Source organism: Siphateles boraxobius, unplaced genomic scaffold (assembly GCF_051911475.1).
Source record: "Siphateles boraxobius isolate OS27281-9 unplaced genomic scaffold, OSU_SipBor_1 8, whole genome shotgun sequence".
Lineage (NCBI taxonomy): Eukaryota > Metazoa > Chordata > Actinopteri > Cypriniformes > Leuciscidae > Siphateles > Siphateles boraxobius.
The window spans coordinates 34528971-34554393 of NW_027509208.1; the positions used below are offsets into that span (position 1 = coordinate 34528971).

Here is a 25423-nt window from a genome sequence, read left to right on the forward strand (position 1 = left end):
TCCACATATTATTTTCGAACCAGCAGGCTATTCTGTGTTGAGCGCGTGACCCTGAGCGGAATGAGCGATCGCAGGAATATTCAGTGCGTTCTCCACTCACATGCTCTGATCGGAACACAGGAATATTAAAATAATTAATCATTAGTTTATATCTTATACACTGCCCATCATTTTAATCCCATATCAAACACAGTATGTTATGTCTATTTTAATATATATATATATATATATATATATATATATATATATATATATATATATATATATATATATATATATATAATTATTTCACTTTTTTAAGTACAATATTGTGTTAGTCCACAGCCCCCCACTAGGGGGTGCTGATGCTATGATGACGAGTGGCACTTTTATTTCTTTTCTATTTTCGAACTTGATACAAATTGTTTTATTTTTTCTATTTTTGAATTTCATGCAAGTTATGACAACTGCACTTTTATTTTCTTTATTTTTGAACTTGCTGTTATTTGATGTAGTTAGTTAGTTAATTTGTATTTAGATACAACTTGTTACTATACTTATACTACTTGTTACTTCAATAAATTGGAACATTTTAAGCTTGTTGCGTTTTTCATTAGCATTGTGTTGGGGTGATGGAGCAGGTGGGGCTTGAAAATTCTCCCTTGTCCAAAAGTGGGGAATGACCGAAAAAGTTTGAAAACCACTCATATAAACAAATTTAGGCTCGAACTGATACGTTAAAACGACTGAAGTTTACGATTATGGTAAGGGGTGTTACGCTTCAGACACGCGCTTGAGGTGTTTGGCCAATCACAACACACTGGGTCAGCTGGCCAATCAGAGCACTGTGAGCTTTACAGAAGGCCGGGCTTTGCAGAAATCATTGCGGAATAGAGGAGCTGCAATAATGTACTGATTGGCATTAAAGCATGTTAACCTATTACACCCAATAAATAATATAATGAGAATGAAAATCTACATCTGTGATCTGCTTCTGGTGTGTGGATGTGTTTGATTGTCCCTTCAGTCTTCAGATTCTCTAACATAATCATCCATGGTACCAAAATAAATCCAGCTGAGTTTAGGGTTTACTGCTTCCAGTATTGGCGTAATCAGATTGATATGGCATGTAAAAAAGCCTCTAATATTCACTGATAGTTTGTATGAGCACAGCATTTCGGATCCCTTCTTGAAGTCGAGTGAAAACACGTTCTAGATTTAGATGCACAAGACACAGAGCTCAGTCTGCTAATGTCATCTCTCTCTTTCTCGCTCTCTCTGTATTGATTATGTGTTGTCTTACATTGAGGACGGTGAGACCGTCTCGGTCCGGTCCGCGCGAGGCTGTAAATAGACTATCCCAGGATGCATCTGTGTCTCTGAGGCTGTGTGTGTGTGTTCTTCTCTCCACCCAGAGAGTGTGAGGAAGGCGTTTGAGGAGAGAGGCATCGTGTCTGGAGATGATAAAGCCTTCAAACCTCATCTGACGTTTCTCAAACTCTCACGAGCTCCCAAACTACGCAAGCAGGTAAGATGTGTGTGTGTGTGTGTGTGTGTGTGTGCGCGCGTGCGTGTGGGTGTGGGTGTGTGATTGTGCAGAATGAATTTACTATAACACAGCATTGAGTCAATGACAACAGTGATCAGTAGATAATTGTAATTTATTTTTGAAAATCATGATTAATTATTATTCCACTAAATAATATAGTCTATCTGTGCAGTCACAGTTATGTAAGTGTGTGTATAATTCATGCAACAACAAAAAAAAATCAGCTTCTCTTAGTGAAAATGCGCCTGACGTGCCCATTTTGAAAGCTATTAATTCTACAGAACCGTTCAAAGGTTTGGGGTCAGTAAGTCTTTAATTTACTTTTATAGAAATTAATACTTTTATTCGCTAAGGACGCATTAAATTGATGGTAATACATTTATAATTAGTTATACTGTTCTTTTGAACTTTCTATTCATCAAAGAATCCTGAAAAATAAAATGTTTGCTTTTTTTCAACATTGAACAAATTTGCATAATGGCAGCCTCTGGACTTCTTTGACTGAACGAGAGCAATGTCTACTTTGCCCCTCAAACACTGTAGTTTATCTGAGAGTGGAAGAGTTTGGTTCGTGTTGTTCATGTTGAGAAGATGCTGTTTTCTGCTGTTTTCTGCTGCCAAAGCAAATCCACCAATCAGAGCAGAGCAGAACAATCACAACAGACTGGGCCATCTGACCAATCAGAGCAGAGCAGCTCTCAGAAAGGTGGGCTTTAAAGGCGTCATTGGATGCAAAATTCACTTTTATGTGGTGTTTGAATATAAATATGTCTTTGCAGTGTGTGGACACAGCCACTATACAATGGAAAAATCCATTCACTCCTTTTTTTTAATCTTCACTAAGCCTAAACAATCTCAATAATCAACCCGTTTGGATTTTCTGAGCAATATGATGTCATATTTCTCGTATTAGCATATTTCCGCCAACAGCCATTTGTATACTGTCCACCAATGAGCACTTTACGAGTCTTGTGTTGAAACCCCCCATGGAAGAGAGGGGGGTGATCAGTTGCTCATTATCATTTAAAGAGACATGCACTGAAACGTGTCGCTTTGAACAGAGCTGTATTCGAGGAGGTAAAAGGGGTGTTGTTTTACACAACCAATGAGGAATTTTAACCAAAGTATATTACAAACTTTACTTGAAGACCCTAAAGAGTCATACCAACTTGTGGAAAAGGGGCCTCCGATGACCCTTTTAAAGAGACTGAATCCTTGATTAGAGAGAAAAGAGCTGATGCTGCAGTGGATATTAAGAGAAAATTAACTCTTTCCTCGCCAACATTGTTTTAAAAAGTTGCCAGCCACTGCCAGCATTTTTGATCATTTTCACCAAAATTTCATGGCCCCCAGTATATTTTTTTGTATGAATATCTGAATCAAAAGAAAAAACAGAGCCTCTGCTTTAAAAAAAAAGTTTTATTCTAGCTTCATGCATTCCTTTTTTCTCAACACTTAAGTTTCATAATAAAGCAACATTTTGGTCAAAAAGCTGTGGAAATCATGTTTTTGTCAAAGACTACAACGTGGATAATCAATGCTACTCTTGCTTGTTTCTGCTTCTTTCTTTTCTGTTTTGATCCGTAGATTCAGTTCTCTTTCAGTAGATGTGTAAAAACCCTATAACATTTTCAAAACATTTTGACATTTCTGTCAATAGCGAGGAAAGAGTTAGTGTTTTTGACCTTGGATGCATGTCAACCAATTGTAGGAAAAAACAAAACAACATTAGGAGCCTTTAAAATAGCATAATATGACTGAAATAATATTTTACAATATTACAGTTTTAATGCATCCTTGTTTCAAAAACATTTAAAAACGTAAAGTGCTCTAGTTGGATGGTGTTGTGAGGATGAAGCATGTGTTCAGACAGTGAGACGCCAGATCTCCTGTTCCCGCTCATCACTCATACACAATCAGATCAAACACACATTACACAGCTTTAACCTGCTAAGACTCGTGTGCTTCCACTCCCAGTGTTCACGCTGCTCTTACTCTCTCAACATCTGCTGAGCTGTTCCTTCAGCTGTGTGTGTACGTGACAGACGGACTGATGCTTCTTTTCCATGTGGAGGACACAGATAGGGAGGTGTGTGTAATCTTCCCACAGCTCAGGCTTCCTCTCGAGGTTATCGGCCCCGACAGACACTTCCAGCCCCACTGGACTGTCTCTTGTGTGTGTCCTTTAGTTTGCTCTGGACTCATTGTGTGACGTGTGTGTGTCTTCGCAGGGCGTTAAGAAGCTGGATCCAGTGCTGTTTTCCGACTTTGAGAGCCTTGTGTTTGGAGACGAGTGTGTGTGTAGAGTGGACCTGTGCTCCATGCTCAAGAAGAAGACCTCAGATGGATACTACCACCGCGAGAAGAGCGTCACGTTCAGTGAGTAAACCTACTCTGGAGGAAAGTGTGTGTGTGTGTGTGATGAAGATGCCGCTGTGCATCAGTCTAGTGTGAAGCAGTGCTTCTGGAACGGATGGGTCTTTGACATCATCATCTTCATCTACATCTTCTGGCTTGTGATTTGGGCTCAGGTTTGCAGGTCATTTCCAAACTATTTTAGCCTGGTACTGTGTGATGGTATCAGGTTGTATGAGTAAATGGAAAAGTGTTTCCTCTTTCTGTGTGTTATCTGGACCGAGTAATTCACGTTGATTTGTCAGTAATAATCTTCGTGAAAACTACAGATTATACTTCCTCATGTTTGTATTCCCGCCCACGGACTGTCGGATCAGCAGAGGGTTATTAACAGAACAGTTATTGTAAGGTTAGGGTTAATATCACTGAAAATTGTATCATACATTGTCTACACTTTAAACAGCATTATAGTAAAACTGGATCACTATGGCAACATCTTTCTTACCTGCACGGGACAGTTTGCTTCATGAGGAACTGGCAGAACGTCGGTTTCTATCAGTTTTCCCCTTCGTTTGGTCTAAAACACTTTGTTTGTGCAAAATGTTGACCTAAACATGAAGGTTTATCATATTTTCAGTCTCTTTATTCTCTCTGTATTTATGATTCTCTGCAGTCTTTAGTCGCTATCTACAAAGCTCTGGACCCTACTCTGGAAACCCAAAGAAAACTCCCTATAAACGTCTACTCTTTGAATTCTTGCACCCGGGAGCAATAAAAGTCGACAGCATTATGAGTAAAAGTTTGCTAAGAAGTATGTCCTACTTAAGCAAGACTCTGGAAAGCGTATCCAGAGCAGACTGGTGATAGTGGCCTTGGACGGCAACAAGCCCAGTGCATTATGGGTGTTGAAGTTTTCCTGTTTGGCAAAAGGGAAGAGAACAGCCTTTTTTTCAGTATTCTATAATCAGGTAACACCGATGATTTCACCTTTCTACTGCATAGGCAGACAAGTTTTATTGAAAGCTTCCCTTTAATGAGTACCATATTTTTAAGGCAAGACACTACAGGTTAAAACCCTTGTTTTGAAATTTTGAGCTATTTTGCTTCTTGCATAACTTGACTTCTTTCTGACTAGTGGAAAGAAATGATCCACAATACACATTTAAGGGATAATATACATCCAGCCGGTTGTTACCGCGAAATACACCCTGACAGGAAGATCAGGACCCTGATGTGGAGCGTAGGGATCTCGTGCTATCCTGAAGAGGTTTATTTTGGGATAACAACCGGCTGGATGTACATTATCCAGCTTATTACGCAGCTATTGGCCTCACTAAATATTGATTTGAGCTGAGATATGTTATTAGCTCATTAAACTCACTATTAGCAAGCATCTTTGAGTTAAAACGGACATTTAAAGGATAATGTTCAGACCAATCACTTATTACACTGCTTTTCACCACATAAATGACAGGGACATGAAATATTGATTTGAGATTATTTTATGATCCTTCACAGTGTCAGCTGTAGTGTACTTGTACTTTATTTCATTTATAGAAAAGCTAACAATGGACAGTAAAGACAGTTTGTCAGATATCAAGCTAACACAACACACATGCGTACCTGATTATCACATGCTTGTTTCATCTTCTCCCCTCTCTTCTTCTTCTTACTCTTACACAAATTCACCTCACATCCATATATTTACATCTGTGTATTTGTAATTATTATTTGAGTATTTGTGTATTGGAGTAGTTGTAGAATACATTGTGCGCATAACACATCTAGGCCAGTATTGGGCACACAGCTCCCTCTGGTGGCTGGATGAATGAATCTGACACTGAAATGCTACGGTATTCATCTAAGCAGGGTGTGTCTGGGGTCCTGATCTCCACAAACGTACATGTTACATTACAGGCTCATGACATTAAGTAGAGCCGTTAATAATAATCTGCATGTTGTTGAACTGCCTGGAATCACACACATCAGTGCTGTTGATCCTGCCAAGAACAACAACTGGTACAAATAGTGAAATTGGTCTTTTAATGTTGGAGAATTAATGCTAATAGCACAGGATACTCGTTTGAGGACATGAACTCTTAAGGAATATCTTAATCTTTATTTATTTTTCATCTTTACAATAAGGTTTATTTGTTAACATTAGTTAACATGAACTAACAATCAACAATAATTCTGCAGCATTTATTAGTTTTAGTTAACTTGAACTATTACTAATACATTTTTAAAATCAAATGCTGTAAGCTATTTGATAATGTTAATCTAACTTAAACAAGAAGTGAACAATTGAATGCTGGGAAGAAACACAGGAGCTCAGGCAGGGAAGAGCAATAACCACATAATAATAATAAACGAGAACCGACGAGGGACCAAACTGAACAGGGAGTAATAGTGTATAGGCGCAATCACGCCATGTTGTGATTACAGTAATTACGAGATTTCAACTTGTAAAAACCGTTCCAAGTCCTCGTAGAGCTCGTAGTTGCAGCTTGTCAGATGTGAGTTTTCTGAGAGCTTTCTGAGAACTCTCCTTGTACCACCTGACCACTGCACATTAATTTAGGCATTGATAGTGTTGCCATAGAAACGCACAAATCCCAGTCCAAGGATGTGAACAGCTCTGATTAAAACGTCATCTCGAGACTACTGTCATTATGACAATGGTGTGAACGTAACAATTATATACAAGGCAAACATAATGAGAAACAGTTGCAAATCATACGTAACCATAGGAACAAACAAGGCCATAATCAATAACCAAGGAAACCGAAACTAAACAGAGCCAAAGTCTCTTTAAGGCGAGTCATTTGACTCGGCGGCCATCTTTGAAAGGCCTCTCGCGCAACTGTTTCAGTCATGCAAGTGTGATAATGAAGTTTCTTATGCTCGCATAGCATTAAAAAGGCTTATTTTTCAGGTTGGATCTGTAAGTGCTGTCCTAAACGCGCCTCTCAGAGTCAAAACACTGAAGCTGTGTCTGAAAACGCCCTGTATACCCTCATTCACTACTCCCTACATTAATCCACTAATATAGTCCACTTGAAGGAGTGAATGAAAACGAGTGAGTGAATTCAGACACTGAGTGCACTGGAAGGACTGCTGGGATTGTATAGTTTCTGTGGCAGCTCTAGTAGTAATGAAAAGTTTTATCTTGAACTATATCATGGAAACGGGACGGATGCATGGTTCGGCTGCGGCGCCATTCTGGTCAGAAGCGGGAATTCATTTGACCTGATTGTCACAGTGAGCGTAAATCAGTTGTACACTCAGACACCACTACAAATGGCTGATCCCTCAAATAGTGCCCTATTCAAGGGTATAGGGGACGATTTCAAACACAGCCAGAGCAGGGATACAGGAACTACAGGAGACAAGACACAATATCAAAATAAGAGTCAATAGAGTGTTAATACATCAACTAAAATATGTTAGCAACTAAGACCTTAATGTAAAGCACCTATCTGTCTATCCATCCATCCATCTGTCTATCTGTCTGTCTGCCGGTCTATTTCTCTCATTGTTTTCTCATCATCTGCTATATCAGCTTAAATATGAGTCCTATAAATGTACAGTATTTTTTCTTGAATTGAATTTGAGCTACAGACTGACAGTAACTTTATTACTAGTATTGATGTGTAATATCTGATAGATGAGCACTGCAATGTAAAGTGTTTCTCAGTTCAGATGCAGATAATGACTGTGAGAATGGGAAAGACTGGTGGTGTAACTGATGGGAACTCGGTCAGTCAGCAGGTTATGGTCAGTGATATCACACAGATGACAGCAGGGGTCAGTGTTGATCCTCTAGTCTACAAGCACTCGTTATCTTTGACAGAAGCCTGATGTGTGCCAAATATCACTACAGTACAACTGTGATCGTGTTGTGTTAGCATCAGAATGAATCCCATAGTTAGTAACTGCTGTGGTTTCCATAGTATACTGTATCAGTATTATACCATAGAAGAACTGTGATTTATTATTAGTCAGGGTCTGAGATGAGAACAGTGACCAGCAGTGTTTCTGACAGTAGCGATCCAGCAGAGGGTTATTATCCGGTGCTCGTCGAGTCTCTCGCAGCATCAGATATGATGTCAATCAGTGTGCATCTTTCAGTCAAACTGCTAAAAACATGAAGTGACACAGTGATTTTGTTTTGGTGAGTTAATGTGAGGAATAAAACAAAGTTTTGTCCTCCTACATTTATTTCAGATGGTTTATTTTCCGCCTAGGTCGAAGTCTTCAGGAAATGCACACGTTTGTTCTATATAGTAGATATGAATTGCTTATGTCACTTACATCTATGTTTACATAGGCTTAGTCAGACTGAAAAGACTGCTCAGATTGAGCTCAATATAAAAGGGTGGTGTAGACCTGAAGTAATCTGATCAACAGGTCAAAATTAAGCATGGAAAGCTTGAATTCGACTGTTTTTTTCAATAAGATTCGGTACTGTCTTGCACACTTGAGAATGTTTATTTGTCAAATTTATTGTTAAGAGGAAAATCCCTTGAGATGTGACATCTTGTTTTCGAGGGGACCTCAGGAACAACAAACTTCACATACATACATACTAACAGAACAAAGACAAAAGCTCTCCATCAAACCAAAACCTCCCATATCTTCCCCAATACAACCATTAGATATTAGAAAATAAACAGTTAAGGTCATTTATATATATACAAAAAAATTTTAAATCAAGCATGAGGAAAACAGTTGCAGCTTGTATGCAGATACATAGAAGAGACATCTTAAAGGGTTAGTTCGCCCATTTAAGACATGAAGTTGTATGCAATCATTACCAGCACTATAGTGTATACACACTGACCCACTCTGTTGTCACCCCCCTGGTCCGAGTTCTGACCGCTGGAAGTTTTTGAATGAAGTAATCCCGGCTACTTTCCGGGGCCACAAAACTGTGCGTTTTTACGTGAAAAAAAGATTTGCGTTTCAAAGCTTGATTAATTTAACACAAAAAAAAACACGCCGGGCAAAATTCATACCTCAGTTTTAATGCGGCACTATTTTCCTTCCGTTTCTATCAATCCGCGCTGCTGTCAATGTCAACAGTGCGCACGTGACGATCAGCTCTTCCATAGTGTTTACACAATCGATCGACAACAAGGTAAACAATATTAAATTAACAATGGTGCGAACTTGTAAATTCCCAGGCTGTGACAACAAGGATGTGCCGGGATCAAAGTTCAAATTTCATCGTTTTCCTGTATCAAATATGAATATGAGACAGCTTTGGCTGGTTGCCATCGGCTACTCAGCGGGAGCTAAATTATCTCGAATAAAGGATTTTCGTGTGTGTAGTGCTCACTTCAGCGAAGACGATTACATCTCCAACCAAGGAGGAAAAGGAAAAAACATGATTTTAAAGAGTTTTGCTGTACCAGTACCACGGGTAAGCTCTATTTACTAACTTTATGATCCCATGTCTAAACTGTACGGTAAACAAGATGATGTTTAGACTCCATTATAAAACACGTGAAAAGATGTGTAAAAAAAAATATATATATATATATTGTTACAATTTGCTGTGAAAAATATTTGATTGAACACACCATTTGTCATTCATCCTGCCTCTTGCTACAGCTGTGGTGGGCCCAGCATCAGATTGGACAACTTCTCTGTCCTCTCGCTCTCTCTCTTCCCGTTCTTTGTCCATCTGCTCAAGTTCGGCATCAGTATACTCCGGTTCATAAAGATATCCCTTTGTCGTTGAGTTAAAATTACTGTCTTCATCTGATCCGTCTGACACTGTGCTAAAATTAGTTTCATCATCTGAAGTTTCGTAGTCGGACATGTTGTCGGCGAGTCGCGCTATCAACAGCTAATCGTCACGTGCGCACTGTTGACGTTGACAGCAGCGCGGATTGATAGAAACGGAAGGAAAATAGTGCCGCATTAAAACTGAGGTATGAATTTTGCCCGGCGTGTTTTTTTTGCGTTAAATTAATCAAGCTTTGAAACGCAAATCTTTTTTTCACGTAAAAACGCACAGTTTTGTGGCCCCGGAAAGTAGCCGGGATTACTTCATTCAAAAACTTCCAGCGGTCAGAACTCGGACCAGGGGGGTGACAACAGAGTGGGTCAGTGTGTATACACTATAGTGCTGGTAATGATTGCATACAACTTCATGTCTTAAATGGGGGAACTAACCCTTTAAAGGTAAAGTAAAGGGTGAGTAATTACTGACAGAATTTAAATTTTTGGGTGAACTATCCCTTTAAATTGGTGAACAGAGGAGATAGATCTGAAAGATAGGTAAACCATTCCAATCAGAAGGGGCTTTAACTTTAAAGGCTCTCCTCCCAATTTCTATGGATATATTTGGTACAGAAAAGAAAAGAGTCAGTGTCTCTTAGGCTATAAGATGATTGATATGTAATCAAGTGTTTCAAATAGGATGGGTAGTTTGAAAAAATACATTCATGAACAAACTGCAACCAGTGAAACTGTCGTCTAGCATTTACTGAAAGAAGATTTCAGTGACTGATACATTTGACAGTGATGAGTAGACTATTATAGGTCACATTCAAAGGTTTAAGATTGGTATCGGCTGTGTTCTGATAAACAACATTCGCATAATCAATTATAGGCAATAATAGTTGAGTAATCATTTTTAATCTAATCTGTTTTGTAAAACAATTAATTGAGCTGAATAACATTCTTATGCTACAGTTTATGTTTTTCACAAAAGAATCAATACGAGGTCTGAAAGTAAGTTGGGAGTCTTGTATAAAACAGATATTTATACTCCTCCACATTCTCTAGAGGTGTACCATCCAGGAATTATTGGTAGCACTTTGTTTTACAGTCCTGTTTCGCATGAACATACTATGTAATTATTGTAGTAATGACACTAACTAGGTACTAACCCTGAACCTACCCCTAAACCTTAACTTAACCCAGGTAGTTACCTTACACTACTCATTACTTTTGTGTTAAGAACACTGCAAGTACATTGAAAGTGCACGTACTGTAAAATGAAGTTTTACCGAATTATGTTGCTTATAGCATGCTTTTTTAACCAGATCTGCACTCCATGAGACTTATTTTTATTTAATGAAAGCAGATTAGAAGAGAACCATGTTTGAATAATATTGAAATCAAATTGAAGTGAGGTTTGAATCTTCGAAATATCATGTTTAGATGTATACATAACCGTGTCATCTGCGTACAGGTGAATCTGACAGTCTAAGCATATTTGTGGGCGATCATTTATAAAAATGGAAAATAAAAGGGGCCCTAGGGAAGAACCCTGAGGGACACCCGTTTCCATTATTCTAGGCTGGGAGAGAGCAGCATTAAAAAGCACACTTTGACAACTGTAATGAAGATATGAATTAAACCAGAGAACAGCTGATTTGGAAAGACCAATAGCATATAGTTTGTCAAGAAGAATATAATGATTGACCATGTCAAACGCCTTAGTAAGGTCAATAAAGATTGCACCAGTAGACCTGTTATTATCTTCTGCAGAGAAAATATCATTGGTAAATGTTGTTAGGGCTGTTGTTGTAGAGTGAAAAGGTCAAAGGGAAAAGTCATTAATATATTTAGACAGTTGCCTAAAAATAGGTGTGGGGAGCAGGACAAGGCCGAGAGACGTGAGAGAACGGCGCGAGGCCTTGTCCTGCTCGCCACACCTGTCTCGCATCTCTCACGGAGAAGCAGACGCATAAAGGAGGAGCGATGACTGTGGAGATCGAGAGAGGCCTGTGTTTTATTTGTGTTTGTGTTTTATTTTGGGTAGCCAGCAGTCGTCCGCGAGGGGCTGCTGGCGGTTCTTTTTGTTTGTGTATTTATTTTATTTTATTATTAAAATGTTTGAATGTTCGCTTGTTCCCGCCTCCTCCTTGCCTGAACCATGATCTTCGTTACAATAAGCTTTTTGAATATCTTAGCTACATAACTGATTATGGAAATTGGCCTATAATTGTTGACATCAAGTGAATCACCACCTTTATGTAGTGGTCTTACTTTCACAAATTTCCACATTAATAGAATTACACAGGTGGAAAGTGATAAATTAAATAAATCACATAGTGGAAAAGCTAGGACGTGAGAAGAGAGTTTAATAAACTTAATGTCCAGACCATCAAGACCAGCGCCATTAGAAGATTTTATTTCTGAGATTGCCTGTTGGACATCAGAAGGATGAATTGTTGAAAATGAGAAAGAGAAGTTTTTTACAGTATTTGTTATGCTAGAATAGGAGAGCTCAGATGATTGACAACAACAAATAGAAGAAAAGTGTTGGTTGAGGGCATTGGCCATTGAGATAGGATCAGTGATAATGTTATTGTTAATTCTAAGTTTGGAAGGAAGACTTGTATTGGTTTTGTTAATTACGGAGTTGAGTCTCTTCCAGAGTTGCTAAGGGTTTTTGAAGTCATCTGACAAGGAGTGCTTATAGTAATTCGATTTTGCATTCCTTGTTTTAGTTGTACAGGCATTTCTGTCAGGTCCATTAAGTCAAGAACACACATGCAAAAAATGATTTAGAACATTTTTATTGATAATTGCAATCAAGTTGATAATGAAATTTGGCGGTATGGCTCTGTTCAGGGAGTCCTCTGACCTTTCATGAGCACCATGAAATAGCAGAGAGTCAGAAGACAGCAGCAGCATTAGGGAACGCTCACAGTTCAGGACTGGGAGAGCAGAACTATTCCCCCATATGAACAGAGCAGCAACGATGACATAAAGCAAATGCCACGTTATACACGACAAGGAGGAGCTGGGGAGGTGGTGGGTTGCAGAGAGCGAGCAGCAAGCAGCTAGGAGCGAACTGAATCTGTTTAAATAGGGCGCCCTGATTTGAGCGAAGTCATTCGCAGCGAGGGGAGATGAACAGCAGGTGCGCTGATGCAGCTCAGCTGAGCAGATCGCTGATGAGACCATGTTGTCGGCCAATAGCGTTAGCAGCATCTTGACTACTTGGCCTGCCAGAACTAACGCTGACGCTCAATTTCTTAGTGGGCTTTCACACTGGCAGTTTAGTTTGGAACGGGGCACGGTTCGCATGAAAAATCGCTAATGTGAACGCTGTCATGGGACCCGGGAGCGCACTGGGTCCCGAACCCGAGACTACCTGGAGGAGGTGGTCTGAGTTCAGTTGCTCCCGAACCGTGCTGCTATTCGCGTGTATGTGAAAGCAACACAGACTCGGGTACGCACTTGTTCAGGAAGTAAAGTATCCTGCGCATGCGTTTTAGCCGATTATGATGTATTTAGTTAAATAAAACACACGTAAGGGATGAAGATTTACCTTGGATACGAGCAAGAGTGAGTCTGCAGTGTATTCACGCATAGTGCGTGCAATCAGGGCAACAAATTTACATTTACATTTATTCATTTACATTTACATTTATGTACATTTACATTATACATTTACATTTATACATTTAACCAAATTAATGGAAATCCACTGTCTCCTCAAAAGAGTCCATATGCAAGCAGTGGAAAGACAGCTTATGTGAAACACACACACAGTTAACCTGCATTGTTTACTCAGCTAGCACCAAATTAATAAAAAACACAATATATTGACCCGGGTTGTGTTTTCTATCATGCGCCGTGCACGTTTGCAATGAGGTAAGATGCACGCAAACGCACCAGAGTTCGATAGAATCAAGTTGAATGTGAAACCAGACCAACACTACGGGGGGCGCCGTGGACAATCACGCCCGGGCTCGGACCGCAGCAAACGAGCCCAGTGTAAAAGCCCCCTTAATTTCTTATCTTCAGACCAATCAAAAGCTTCCTTTGTCGTGTGGTATCTGACCCAGGCTTTATCTCGTTGTTTAAATAAATGTATTAAATCACCGTCAATCCAAGGTAGATGACTACCCTTGACCTTCACAGATGTTCAATGTGCATGTTTTATCTATGAGTTTAAGAACCTCTGAAGAAAGAAGTTCCAGGCGTCTTCAACATACGGGATTATTTGAAATCTGGACCAGTTAATGCTTAATACATTTTGGATGAAAGCCTCTGTGTTCAGTTTTTTACACTTCCTTATCCTAATTACTTTAGGTGGCAGACAGGGTAGTCTTATTTTCCAAACACGAAAAACAATTAAGTGATCACTAAAACAATCATGTAATAAACCAGATTGAGAGATTCTATTTTGGCGGGTAACCAAGATCCAGTCCAGAAGAGACTTGAATTTATTAACTACCCTAGTCGGATCAGTAATGAGTTGAGTAAGGTTTAGACCATTAAATACATTTTTCTCATGAGAGGATGAACGATCTAGCAAATTACGCTTGAAATCACCCAGTAAAATCAACTCGTTTGCATGGTCTAGAGAATTAATAGTAGCAAGAATACAATTTGTCGATTCCGCTGGGGAATTCGGAGGTCTATAGATGTTACCTATAGTTATCTGCTTGTTTTCATGAAAAGCAATATTAACAAATAAGCATTAAAAATGTACAGCTCTCTCTTTTAGGATGAGTTCAGTAGATAAATGAGAAGAGATGTAAGTGGCTACTCCCCCACCACGAGTACCCCTGTCTGCTCTATAAAGAGTATAACCATCAAGTTTAACATCTGCATTGGATATATCACTATTCAGCCACGTTTCAGAAAATGTGATGACGCTGGGCTTATTGTAAGAAAGCAAAGCTCTTAGCAAGTCAATTTGATGTGCCAAACTCCTAATATTCAAATGAATAACATAAACCTTTAGCTATACTGAATCTTCAGAAATAAATAGACTACGGGGAGAAAAGGGCGAAGGGGAGAGCATATCACACAGATATTTACAAACATTTACACACGCATACCTCCATGCACACACAGAAACACACAAACTGGACAAACAAAGGCATAGCCTAGAATTCATTTTAAAAAAAATAATAATAAAAATAATGCAGGCTAGGACCGCAGACTAATAACTGGGAATGCTTTATACGTATCAAAATGTTTCCCAGTGTAGAGACCTCATTATGAGACAGCCTGTAGGCTCTAGAAAATGAGAAAAAAGAAAAGTTGATAAACAGCCTAATAGTAATAGGCCTCAGTAAGAAATGGCCTAGGCAAATAAAAAAACAAGTAATGTTTATCAGCCACGAGATTCATTTTAAGCCAGCCATATAGGCTGAAAAAAAAAAAATAACAAGTCTCACTATGGTCTGAGAAAAAAAATTTATAAGTAATTTCCATATCATGTGAATCTTCAAGATGTGAGCAAATAAGTCCCGATTACGCTACTGCAAGCAAACAAACATCAGCAACAACCAGAACCTTTTTTGTCAATAGTCTAACTTAAACAAGACAGGAGCAGTCCGTCATTCAGGTAAAAGTTGTAATTCATGAGGAAACCTTTCAGCTTCCCCTGGGTTCTTGCACAGCACTGATTTACCATCGGATATGATCTTGAGCGTGGCAGGATAGTGCAAGGAGTAATCCATGTCAAGTTCACGGAGTTTCTTTTTTATTAACATCAAACACCCGATGCTTTTGGTACTGAAATCCGGGAAAATGTGGACACGATTGTCTTTATACTTGAGTTCATCTTTTTCACGGGCAAGTCGTAGGATTTTAAACTTATCCTGAAGACTGTGGAGTTTCACCAGGATAGGCTTCGGAGCAAAATTCTTCTGGTTCTGTGATTGTTGCATTGGGTAGCGGTGGACCCGCTCTCTAGAGCTGGAGTTACAGGGAAGTTCTCCTCAACCAAAAGCTGTTGGATTAGGCCGCCGATGAATCCGTGGATGTTTTTACCCTCGGCTTTTTCAGGAACATGAATGAAGCGAAGATCGTTGGCCCTACTTCGGTCTTCAGCATCATCCAGTTTATCCAGCAGGAAGTAATTTTCTCCCTCAAGTGACTTCAGGTGTTTTTGTGTGTCAGATAAGTTGTCCTCATTGGAGCTGGCCCTGTGTTCAAGCTCCTAAAGTTGTTAGAGAGCCATGGATTGACGTTAAGCTTGACTGAATGTTGTCCATTTTTGCGTCAAAGTGTGATAACATTTCAGCTTTCATTTGTTGTATAGTGTCCACGATAAACTTGTTAGTAACTGATTGCTCCATGATAGACATCAAGCGCTGTAGATCAGAAGCTTTGAGGACGTTGCTTGTATAGAGCGTCAGTTTTTATGGTATTGCAGTGTTTATTATAAATGTTTTCTCCGTGCACATCATTATTGTGTTAAATTCACATGTCTTATAATAATCTTGAATCAGAATAACTTCCTCTTGCAGCATCTCTTCTCTGATGACGAGGGAGGGGCAACCTGTCAATCACACAAGATCCACCATTAGCAAACAACAACCATCCAATCAATTCCTCACGGACACACTCAATCCCCGCCCACATTTGTTCTTGTTCCTAAAGCGTTTCACACGAATATACGACACAATAGGGAAGAAAAGACTAGCGCATGATTTATTTACTAGTTCCTAATAAAACTCCAGGCCAACCGTCCATTTTATTTACTCGCCACAGTCAACCGTTTCCTGTTATCTGTCTGTGAGTGTGTGTTAATGGAGACTCGTGTGGTGAGCGGTTTATATATCTGCTCTGGTCCGAGTTACGATCAATAGTCTCTCTGTGAGAGTCTCCTGCTGCTCTGATCAATACGCTCGGTCTAATTTTAGCCCTGAGGTGTCTTTCTAATGCCCAGAATACTGACACACATTTGTTGCTCGATCGCTTCAGCAAGCGTGTTCGTTTGGATGCAGAAGCCACAGCAGATCTGCACTGGAGACAGAGAGCAAACACGGATTTTCTTGCTCTTTTATAGTATAGAGACTTCCTCTTTACTTCAGAACATGTACTGAAATCAATCTGAGAAACAGCTTGTTTATGATTATGAAAAAAACAAAAAACAGCTCATTAACATATGACCACCATATTTACATATCAACATCTATTCAGTAACTCTGTGTGGGCATGGTTAGTTGCTCATTTCACATGCGAAGAGGTCAGCCAATCATAAGAGGGCATTTACTTTAATTGCTAGGGTCATGCGGTGGTAATGGTCATGTCAAGCTAAAGAGGAGATGAGACTTTGATTATTGATATAGACAGATGAGCAGCCCATATGATGTGTAAAGTCATCAGAAGCTCATTATCCAGATGTAATGTTCCTGCTGTGAGATGATCATCTGGACTGGCACACGCTAATGAGGCTAATAAATTAGATGAATGTATTAGTCGTTTCCTACAGCTACACACTGATGAAGTATTTATTTCCAGGGCAGATATTTATAGAAAGCAACACATTCTCCTAACATACAATGGGAAAAAAACTTATTTTGAAACCATTTCAACTCAGAAATTGCTTGTAAGTTTCACAAATAATTATAAAGAAACGGCAAGTAACATGAAGTTTTGAAGTAGAAAGACTGAAATAGTTTTTACATGTAAAGCATACTCCAGTTATTAAGCACATAGTTTATTTACATGTCATTTACTAGGTTTTGTCAAAATGTTAATTTCTGCAGTCTATTTAAAAAAAAATGTTTTTAATTTTGAATGAATTGTTCAATGACTCACTCATAAATAATGAGGCTGCATCTGAAACCGCATATTCTCTTGAGTAGGTACTTATATTGAATAAGTAATTCACGAACTCTAAAAAAGTAGCCTATGTTCTGTATAGTATGGGTGTGTGTAGTATGAATGTAATCCAGACTTACCACATTCACCATGTTTTCATTATCATGTGACCTACCAGCGTCAGTTTCTTGCTTCACTGTCCTTCATAAATGATAGTAAGTAAAGTGTCCATCAGATGCACACTTCAGAATCTCACCGGAAGTAGTGTCATCCTGAGACTTTTCACCTACTCTTTAATAAGTACTGTGAATTCAGACACTTCTTTTGTCACATACTGATTTTCACCTACTATATAGTAGGGACAGTAGCATTTTTGAACAAATCTCTTGTATGAATGATTCAATGACTCACTCATAAAGACTTCACTTGTTTTATTACTGGATGAATCGGCATTTTTGAACGAATTTCTTGAATAAATGACTCACTCGTGAAGACTTCACTTGTTTCATAACTGGATGAGTCAGCATTTTTGAATGAAACTCTTGAATGAATGATTCAATGACTCACTAATAAAGACTTCACTTGTTTTTTTACTGGATGATTCAGGGTTTTTGAACAAATCGCTTGAATGAATGATTCAATGACAAACACATTTATAACAGTCATTTGTCTTGAGGTAACTGATACAATCTATTTGAAGCATCAAGTATCTTTCAAAACGTGATTTCCTCTATTTTGATCACTACTGTAAACATCAGTGTTTAAATCTGAACTATAAACTTTATCCCAGTTGTAACTACTCGCTGGTTACAAAACAGTCCACGCTTCAGAAGTACTGATGTCCATTTTTCATTGTTCAAGAGACACCGTGAAAACTAGACACAAAAGGAAAACAAACCATAATTTTACACACGTCACCACTACAAACACAAACATAATATACAAAATATTAATACTTTTACCATATTCGCCTGGTAACCAACAGTAGATTAAGTCAGGAGCACTAGCATGGGTGTCTGAGTTTCACATCTCACCATTCCGTTGACGCTAACACGTCCAGGTGAAATAATCAGCACGGGTCACATGATACTCAAGTTAAATAAACTGAATAATAATAAAATACAAATGGCAACCAAATTATGAAATTATCACAATACAAAGATACACATTTAAACTATAAGGTCAAAAAAATTAAAATAAACATTAACCACCGAAATAACCAAGATGTCATAACCCACAGCGGACCTTCACGTCAGCTACACCAGTTCTTTTGTGATAATTTGAGTTACTGTAAGACAGAAATAATGATACTGTGAAAAGACTGTTAGTGAAGCGGTTTCATCTCTATACATGACGACTCACTCTCAGGATCAGATCTGAATGTTCGCTGTGATCGTACTTGTCTAAGCTTTAATAGACATAGAGCCAAATAGCTGTAATTTAGAAAAAAGATTGCGTGAGTGTTTGAATCGAGATCGCCATCTTTTAAAGATTAATCATACAGCTCTAATTTCTAGCTTCAAAAATATTTTTTTACAGTGTATCCACTCCGATCCTCACAGTTCTGGTGTTTTGTTACATAGGAGACAACTGTATTGTACGGTACATCAGAACACAGAACCACATTCAATCATCTCGCTCAAACAGTAGATCATGCCGCTAGCAACACAAGGTCATGGTTTCAATTCCCTGCAGGAACTAATCAAATCTGCGTCATGAATGTGAGATAAAAGCCGTCTGCCAAATGCATGAATGTAAATGTAATATTTGAATGCCCATTAGTGCTGGGCGGTATACCGGTTCATACAGAATACCGGTGTTTATTTTTGTTATGATATGAATTTTTTATATACCGCAATACTGGGGTATGTCGCTTAAATAACATTGGGAATGCGGCGCGACGCTGTTTGAGAGGGTCTTTTCACTGTTGCACTGATGCACAGCCGTGTCTGTTACTGAGTGTGACGTGAACATGGATAGGTTAAACTATAATTGATAGCTTTCAAATATTACAGTGTTTCCCATGCATTGGTTCACAATATCAACACTGCCCGCAACAAATAGATTTTCCAAAAGGCTTTGACATTGTTGAATAAACATGAGCACTGCACGTTTCTAAGTCAAAGCGCGACGTGGGTGTTTTTATGTGAATGTGTCTTTGAAGGGAACTGACGGTCTTTAGAAAAGTTTCGAGGTTATTTTCATTTAATCTTTCCTGATAAAGCAACGTTTATGAGCGTTGCTCTGTGTTCAGACGTTGCCGGGGAAACCGCTTTGTGTACAGCTGTTACCGGGGGAACCGCTGTATCTGCCGCTCCTACAGCGCCTCCTGCTGGTGCCTGTTTGTAAACACTGCAAACCTGTATTAATACTATTGTGTAATTTTTCTACAATATTCATTCATGAAAGTAAAATAAGGCATTCTGAGTCAATCTACTGCAGTATTTCCTCCCTCAATCAGTAGTAAATGTGGTTAACACAGTCATGCTTGAAAAAAAAAAAATTTCGTCATATACCGTGAAACCGGTATAATTTAGAAAAATACTGTGATATAAATTTTTGCTCATACCGCCCAGCGCTAATGCCCATCCAGGGTACCAGATTGCGATCAAAATAGTCGCATATGCGACCATTTTTTGAGAATGTGCAAGTTAAAAGTTTATGTGGTCGCATTTGTGCGAGTGCGTGGTCATTTACTACTCAGTTAAATTCACGCATGCGAAAGAGAACGCCGTTGTATCAGCAGCTGCTGCAGTCCGTAACTTGTGTTCAAAATGAACGAGTACATCATGAATCCATTTTCCAAACCGTGTTTTTGACTTATCCTGAATCACTACGGTACGCCTATAATAAGTGTTTATATTCTGACTATTTTATCCCGGGGTCGGCTCGGCTGTGGAGTTGCCCAGTGCCTGCGTGACTCGCCATAGACATTAACGGAGAGAAGTAGCTCCGGCTACAATGTTCTTCCGCAAGACACTTGCAGTTTATTTATTGACGAACGTACACGTCACGCGCATTGCACACTGATGGTAAATGGTTACATATACTTGAGTATTTTTTTTTGTGGAGAGATTGTCCTTTTAAAGGACAAAATGAACCTGGAGTGTAATAACACATTGGTACCGAGTCGACTGTTCTCTGGGATTTATTTTCATGATAATCGAGTGTTAAGAGTTTTATTTCTAAAAACTGTTTAGCTTATAACGCTAGTATATGGGGTATATAATAAGTAAAAAGAGATCGCTAGTTAATACCACTAACAAGGCTCAAAATAGCCCCACACTAACACGGTAGCTTAATGAGGGTCTCTACATATAATCCGAAGCACTGAGAACTTTGTAAGTGTACAGAAAGTTTAATAATACTATGCTTTATAAAGAAAGTACCATCGCGGAGTCATCTTTGGTAAACAGCCTCGACGAGTCGAACCACGAACGCCGTGCTACTCGATTACATTTCTAATGAAAAAACTTTACTTTTACTTCGTTACGTTGGGCGACGGTCCTCTCGTTCCTTTATTTTTAATGCAATACATATTGTTACATGCGTTGTTTATTCCAAGCGCGCTGTATCTTTTTATGGGCATGAGCGATGCTCAATTCACAAATGAATCACTCTTTTCTGTGTCGATTGTGTTCAAAGACTTCATCAAACAAGTTAGCATGTCTGTCTAAATCGGTTCGCGAATCAGCAGAGCGTTGGATGAAGTGGCCGTGGACCTACAGTCTAGTGAAAGCAAACCTGCAAATTCATCATATGTTTGTCAGCGATGCAGATCTTTATTAGTTGAACATCTTTGTATGCTGTCTGTGAATGAATGATTCCACCGGACGATAGGCTACATTCGATTTATCACTACTACAAAGTATGACATTATCCGTTTTTTTGGAAATATAGCCTACATTAATTTATAGGCTTTTACTTGAGTACAGTTTTTGGATACTCTACCCACCTCTGCTGATGGTGAAATGCGCCAATTAGGAATTCAGGAAATAAGGCATATAAAAATGAAAAGAACATACATGTTTTTTAATAGTTTTTTTTTGAGAGTTTTTTTAAGTTAAAAAATAAAACATTTTGCTAACATGAGGTCTTGTCACTGTCAGTCTTTTTACATCAGTGCAAAACTAGGGTATGCAGATTAAGACCACTATTCATCAGCATGCATTGATTAATCCCATGGCATGTAGCAAAAAAAAAAAAAGGTGCGACCAAATCATATGCTGGTGCGACCAACTGAGAAAGTTGGTAGCACCAGTGCAACCGGGTGGAAAAGTTAGTCTGGAGCCCTGCCATCGTTGGCAACAGAATGATGTAGATATTCTGCATATACCAGCATGCTCTGCCCTGATCCCCTGCTCAAGATTCCTAAAATCCACCATTTAATACATTTAGTTTTAGTAAATTGTCCTGTTGTAACAGCTGGTGACCGTATTATTGTAACAGTTGCTACGTAGATGTTTTATCTTCTTTGAGATTGAATCCAGTCATGCTGTCACTGCCACACACACACACACACACACACACACACACACACACACACACACAGACAGCGTGGTTAATGTGACAGTGTCTGACCACAGCTCATCTAGGATAAGCTCGGCTCTCTAATCCCTGGATGACATGCGTTCCCAAGAACCAGTCAAGTCAAGTCACCTTAATTTATATAGCGCTCTTAACAATACAGATTGTTTCAAAGCAGCTTTACAGTGATAATAGGAAATTAAAGTAACAGATTGTTTTGGCTTTACAGCAGTCTTCAAAATCTCTGATTGTTTTAGAAGGAAATACGTCCTCATAACGCTTCTCTTGTGCGTTTCTGTTTAAGTTTGCCGTTCAGTTCACACTCTGAATATCAAGTTGCAACATACAAATAATTTAGTCCCTGTTAGATTTGGTTAATGATGTCCAGATGTTGTAAGTGTCACTTGTTCATCATCTGTTTGGAGATTGCTTCATGAGCCTCTCAGTGTGTCAGTGTGATGTCAGATGAACTCTGTGTTTGTCATGTGAAAGCACCTTTGGCCAGTATTGATCAGCGTGTCTGTTAAAGCACAGATCAGAGAGAGAGATGAACGCCTCTGTTTACAGGATCCAAACGCTTCAGGATTCAGTGCTAGTGTGAGGCATGAGGGCTTTATCAGAACAGCTGTGAAGAATAAGCAATGACTGTTTCAACATTTACTTATGTAATGGGGATGATTGATGGTGCGTTACTTGTAATAATGGCTGAGACCTTTGGTTTTCATGCAGTGATGCCAGGGGTGTGAAAATCCAGGGTTAGTGACTCTATGTCGATATGTGGCGTGTGTGTGTGTGTGTGTGAAGTAATAATGTCAAGAGTCCTGATCAGTGGGGTATTTTGTTATGCTGATTGTTGGGCTTTGAGTGGTGTGGTAATGAAGTCCTGATGGACAGATTGAATGTAGTGTTCATACATGGTGCTTTAAGTGCTCGAAGTACTTGACTCTTTTAAATTTAAGTCACGGAAACAGCCATATTTATGAAAAGGTACTTGAAAAGTGCATGAATTATTGAAAGACAATACATGTGAAATTAGTGTTTAATTTTATTGATAAAACTATCTTTTCCCACAAAATCAACGCTGCAACCCGCCATATAAATATCCAAGTATATGATACTGTTTTCATTCTTTAGGTCATATATTAGATCATATATTCATGAGGAAAAAAATGGTTTGAATAAGGAAAGCGATTTCTTTGTCATAGTATCCTTTAAAGTTGCAACAGTCATTGCATGTGCTGCACTTTATTTGTACCATTTATTAGTTTATTTTTAGTTATATATTTACCTTTTTTAGCAGTTGAAAGATAATAAAGATATTGTTTGATAGTTGAGAGCTCTGATTGCTGTCCTAAAACAAAAAACAAAAATGAGTGCCTGAAAAGTTCTTGAAAGTCCTGAAATTACATTTTGACAGTTTCTGTACAAACCCTGTGTTCAGTAATGTAGTAATGAAATACTGTGGCATCGAGTGATGGGATTTGTAGTGCTTTTCACAACACATCGTTTCACAGCAGCTTTACAGATTGGATTAATTTTGCGATGTGTCATCAAATACTGAACAGACATCCTAGAGCTCATCTCTGTTGGTTAGGCAGGAAAGTTTTCTTTACGTTAATAGAACATTCCCATTGTGTTCCCAGAAGTATCTTATTCGGTTCCTCAAAAAAAGCCTATCAGGAACCATATGGAAATGTTAGGGGAACGTTCTTGCTGGGAATTTTTACCCTAGATGTCTTAAATCCCCATCGACAAAGCCCTTCATGTTATCCTTCATGTTGATCCGTCTCTTTAGCTTAGTTTTCTACTGTGAAACAACGGCCCGGGACAGTGTTGCCACCTTGTGGAAAAACTGATTAGTGTAAAACAAATTCAATGCGCATGTGCGACCCTCTGCGTACAAATATACGCGGCTACACAAATCGGGCGGTGCGCGTTAAATTCTGGTGACTAAATTTGCGTCACACTTGCGTGTAAAAGTACAAGCTGGCCTTTATTCAAACCAGGGCTCGACATTAACTTTTAAACATGAAACTAAACCGCCAGTAGGTGGCGGCAAAGTGACCATCTTAATGAGTCCTTGAGTCATTCATTCAAACGACTGATTCATTAAAGAATGAGGAAGCTGTTTATGAATGAGTCATGAATCTTTGACTCAATCGATTTGTTCAAAGCGCTGAATCATTCAGTAATGAAAACACGGATGAGTGTTGCTGTGAGATGCGTTATGGTTTGCTTGGAACAATTTTCACTGCTGAAACTGAACAAAAACAGTCAATATTGGGTCCAAAATATAAGTGGCTTAATTTTAACGGTTTATTGAACTGCTGTAGGAAATCAATGTCACATTTTCAATCGTGATGGTATTCAGGAAAACAACTCTTGGTCGTGTGAGGTTGATTAACAGTGTCATATGTTATTAATATTACAATAAGAACTCCACATTTGGATTTTTTTACCGCAGTAAATTAACTGATTTTGTTGTGTGCTGCGAATAACGCAACCTTGTAACCGTCAGTACATTATATATTATTATATCCACTATCAATTGCCTCTTACACTAAGTGTATTAAATCAGAGTAATTCTCGTGTACTACTGATTCCCTAATTATTTTTTGTTATTGACGGGCAGTGTTTGTTACCATTCTCTTTCACTCGCCCCTTCAAAAAACCCACTTGTCCCCGACAGCGGTGTTAACGTCGAGCCTTGCAAAATACTGAAGTGTGTGTGTGTGTGTGAGAGAGAGAGAGAGACTAGTTCTCATGACTGTTTGTTGTTGAATTGCTTTGCTTTGGAAATGTGAATATCAGAAATTGATTCAAATATCTCTCTTTCTGCGCCAGTCTTCAGGTTGGCATATATTTCAGCCCAACTAGAGCAACAATCCAGTACAGACATGATAATTATTCGTCTGCACAGTTATTTCATTCCCAGCCTCTTCAGTGATGACACAGTGAGGACAAAAGGCTAAAGCTAAGCTGAAACCATTAAGATGCCAAACAGAGTCGCTTGAGTGAATTAATCTGTGACTGTCAGTGTTTTCTGAACTCAATAAACCAGAGTGCAGCAAATGTGTTACTGAAAAAAATCATTTGATTGTTAAATGTCCATTTTCAAAAACAAATGATCTCATCAGTTGCCCCTCTTGTTCATCATAGATCTATCTGAACTTAAACGGTTGTAATATATGAATGCTGGAATAGATGGTCGTTTTTAAAGGCACTAAGCAGAAGTGAAGCACTTCAAACCATGAAAGTGTAGCAAAGTTTACTATAAAGCAACTACACTGAAATAAACTTTATTTTATGCAAAATATATATTTTACTAAATAATGCGGACTCTAAAATTGACAGAAAATCAAAGCCATACGTCTAACCAAATAAATTTGAAGTCGATGTCACAAAAATCGAGCCACTAAAAGGTTTAAAGTAGCGTTTCCATGATAATGCCACGTCCAGTTTCACAGCAGTTTT

The 25423-nt window shown here is 38.7% G+C and overlaps 1 protein-coding gene across 4 annotated transcripts in view; it reads left to right on the forward strand.

Moving 5' to 3' along the window:
- akap7 (A kinase (PRKA) anchor protein 7) overlaps positions 1-25423 on the forward strand; it is a 54011-nt gene that overhangs the window by 8071 nt on the left and 20517 nt on the right. For all 4 annotated transcript variants that reach the window (XM_077220364.1, XM_077220366.1, XM_077220367.1 and 1 more), the window contains exons 6-7: positions 1395-1507; positions 3760-3907. In XM_077220364.1, the coding sequence (XP_077076479.1) occupies positions 1395-1507; positions 3760-3907 (261 nt within the window). The remainder of the gene's footprint in view (positions 1-1394; positions 1508-3759; positions 3908-25423) is intronic.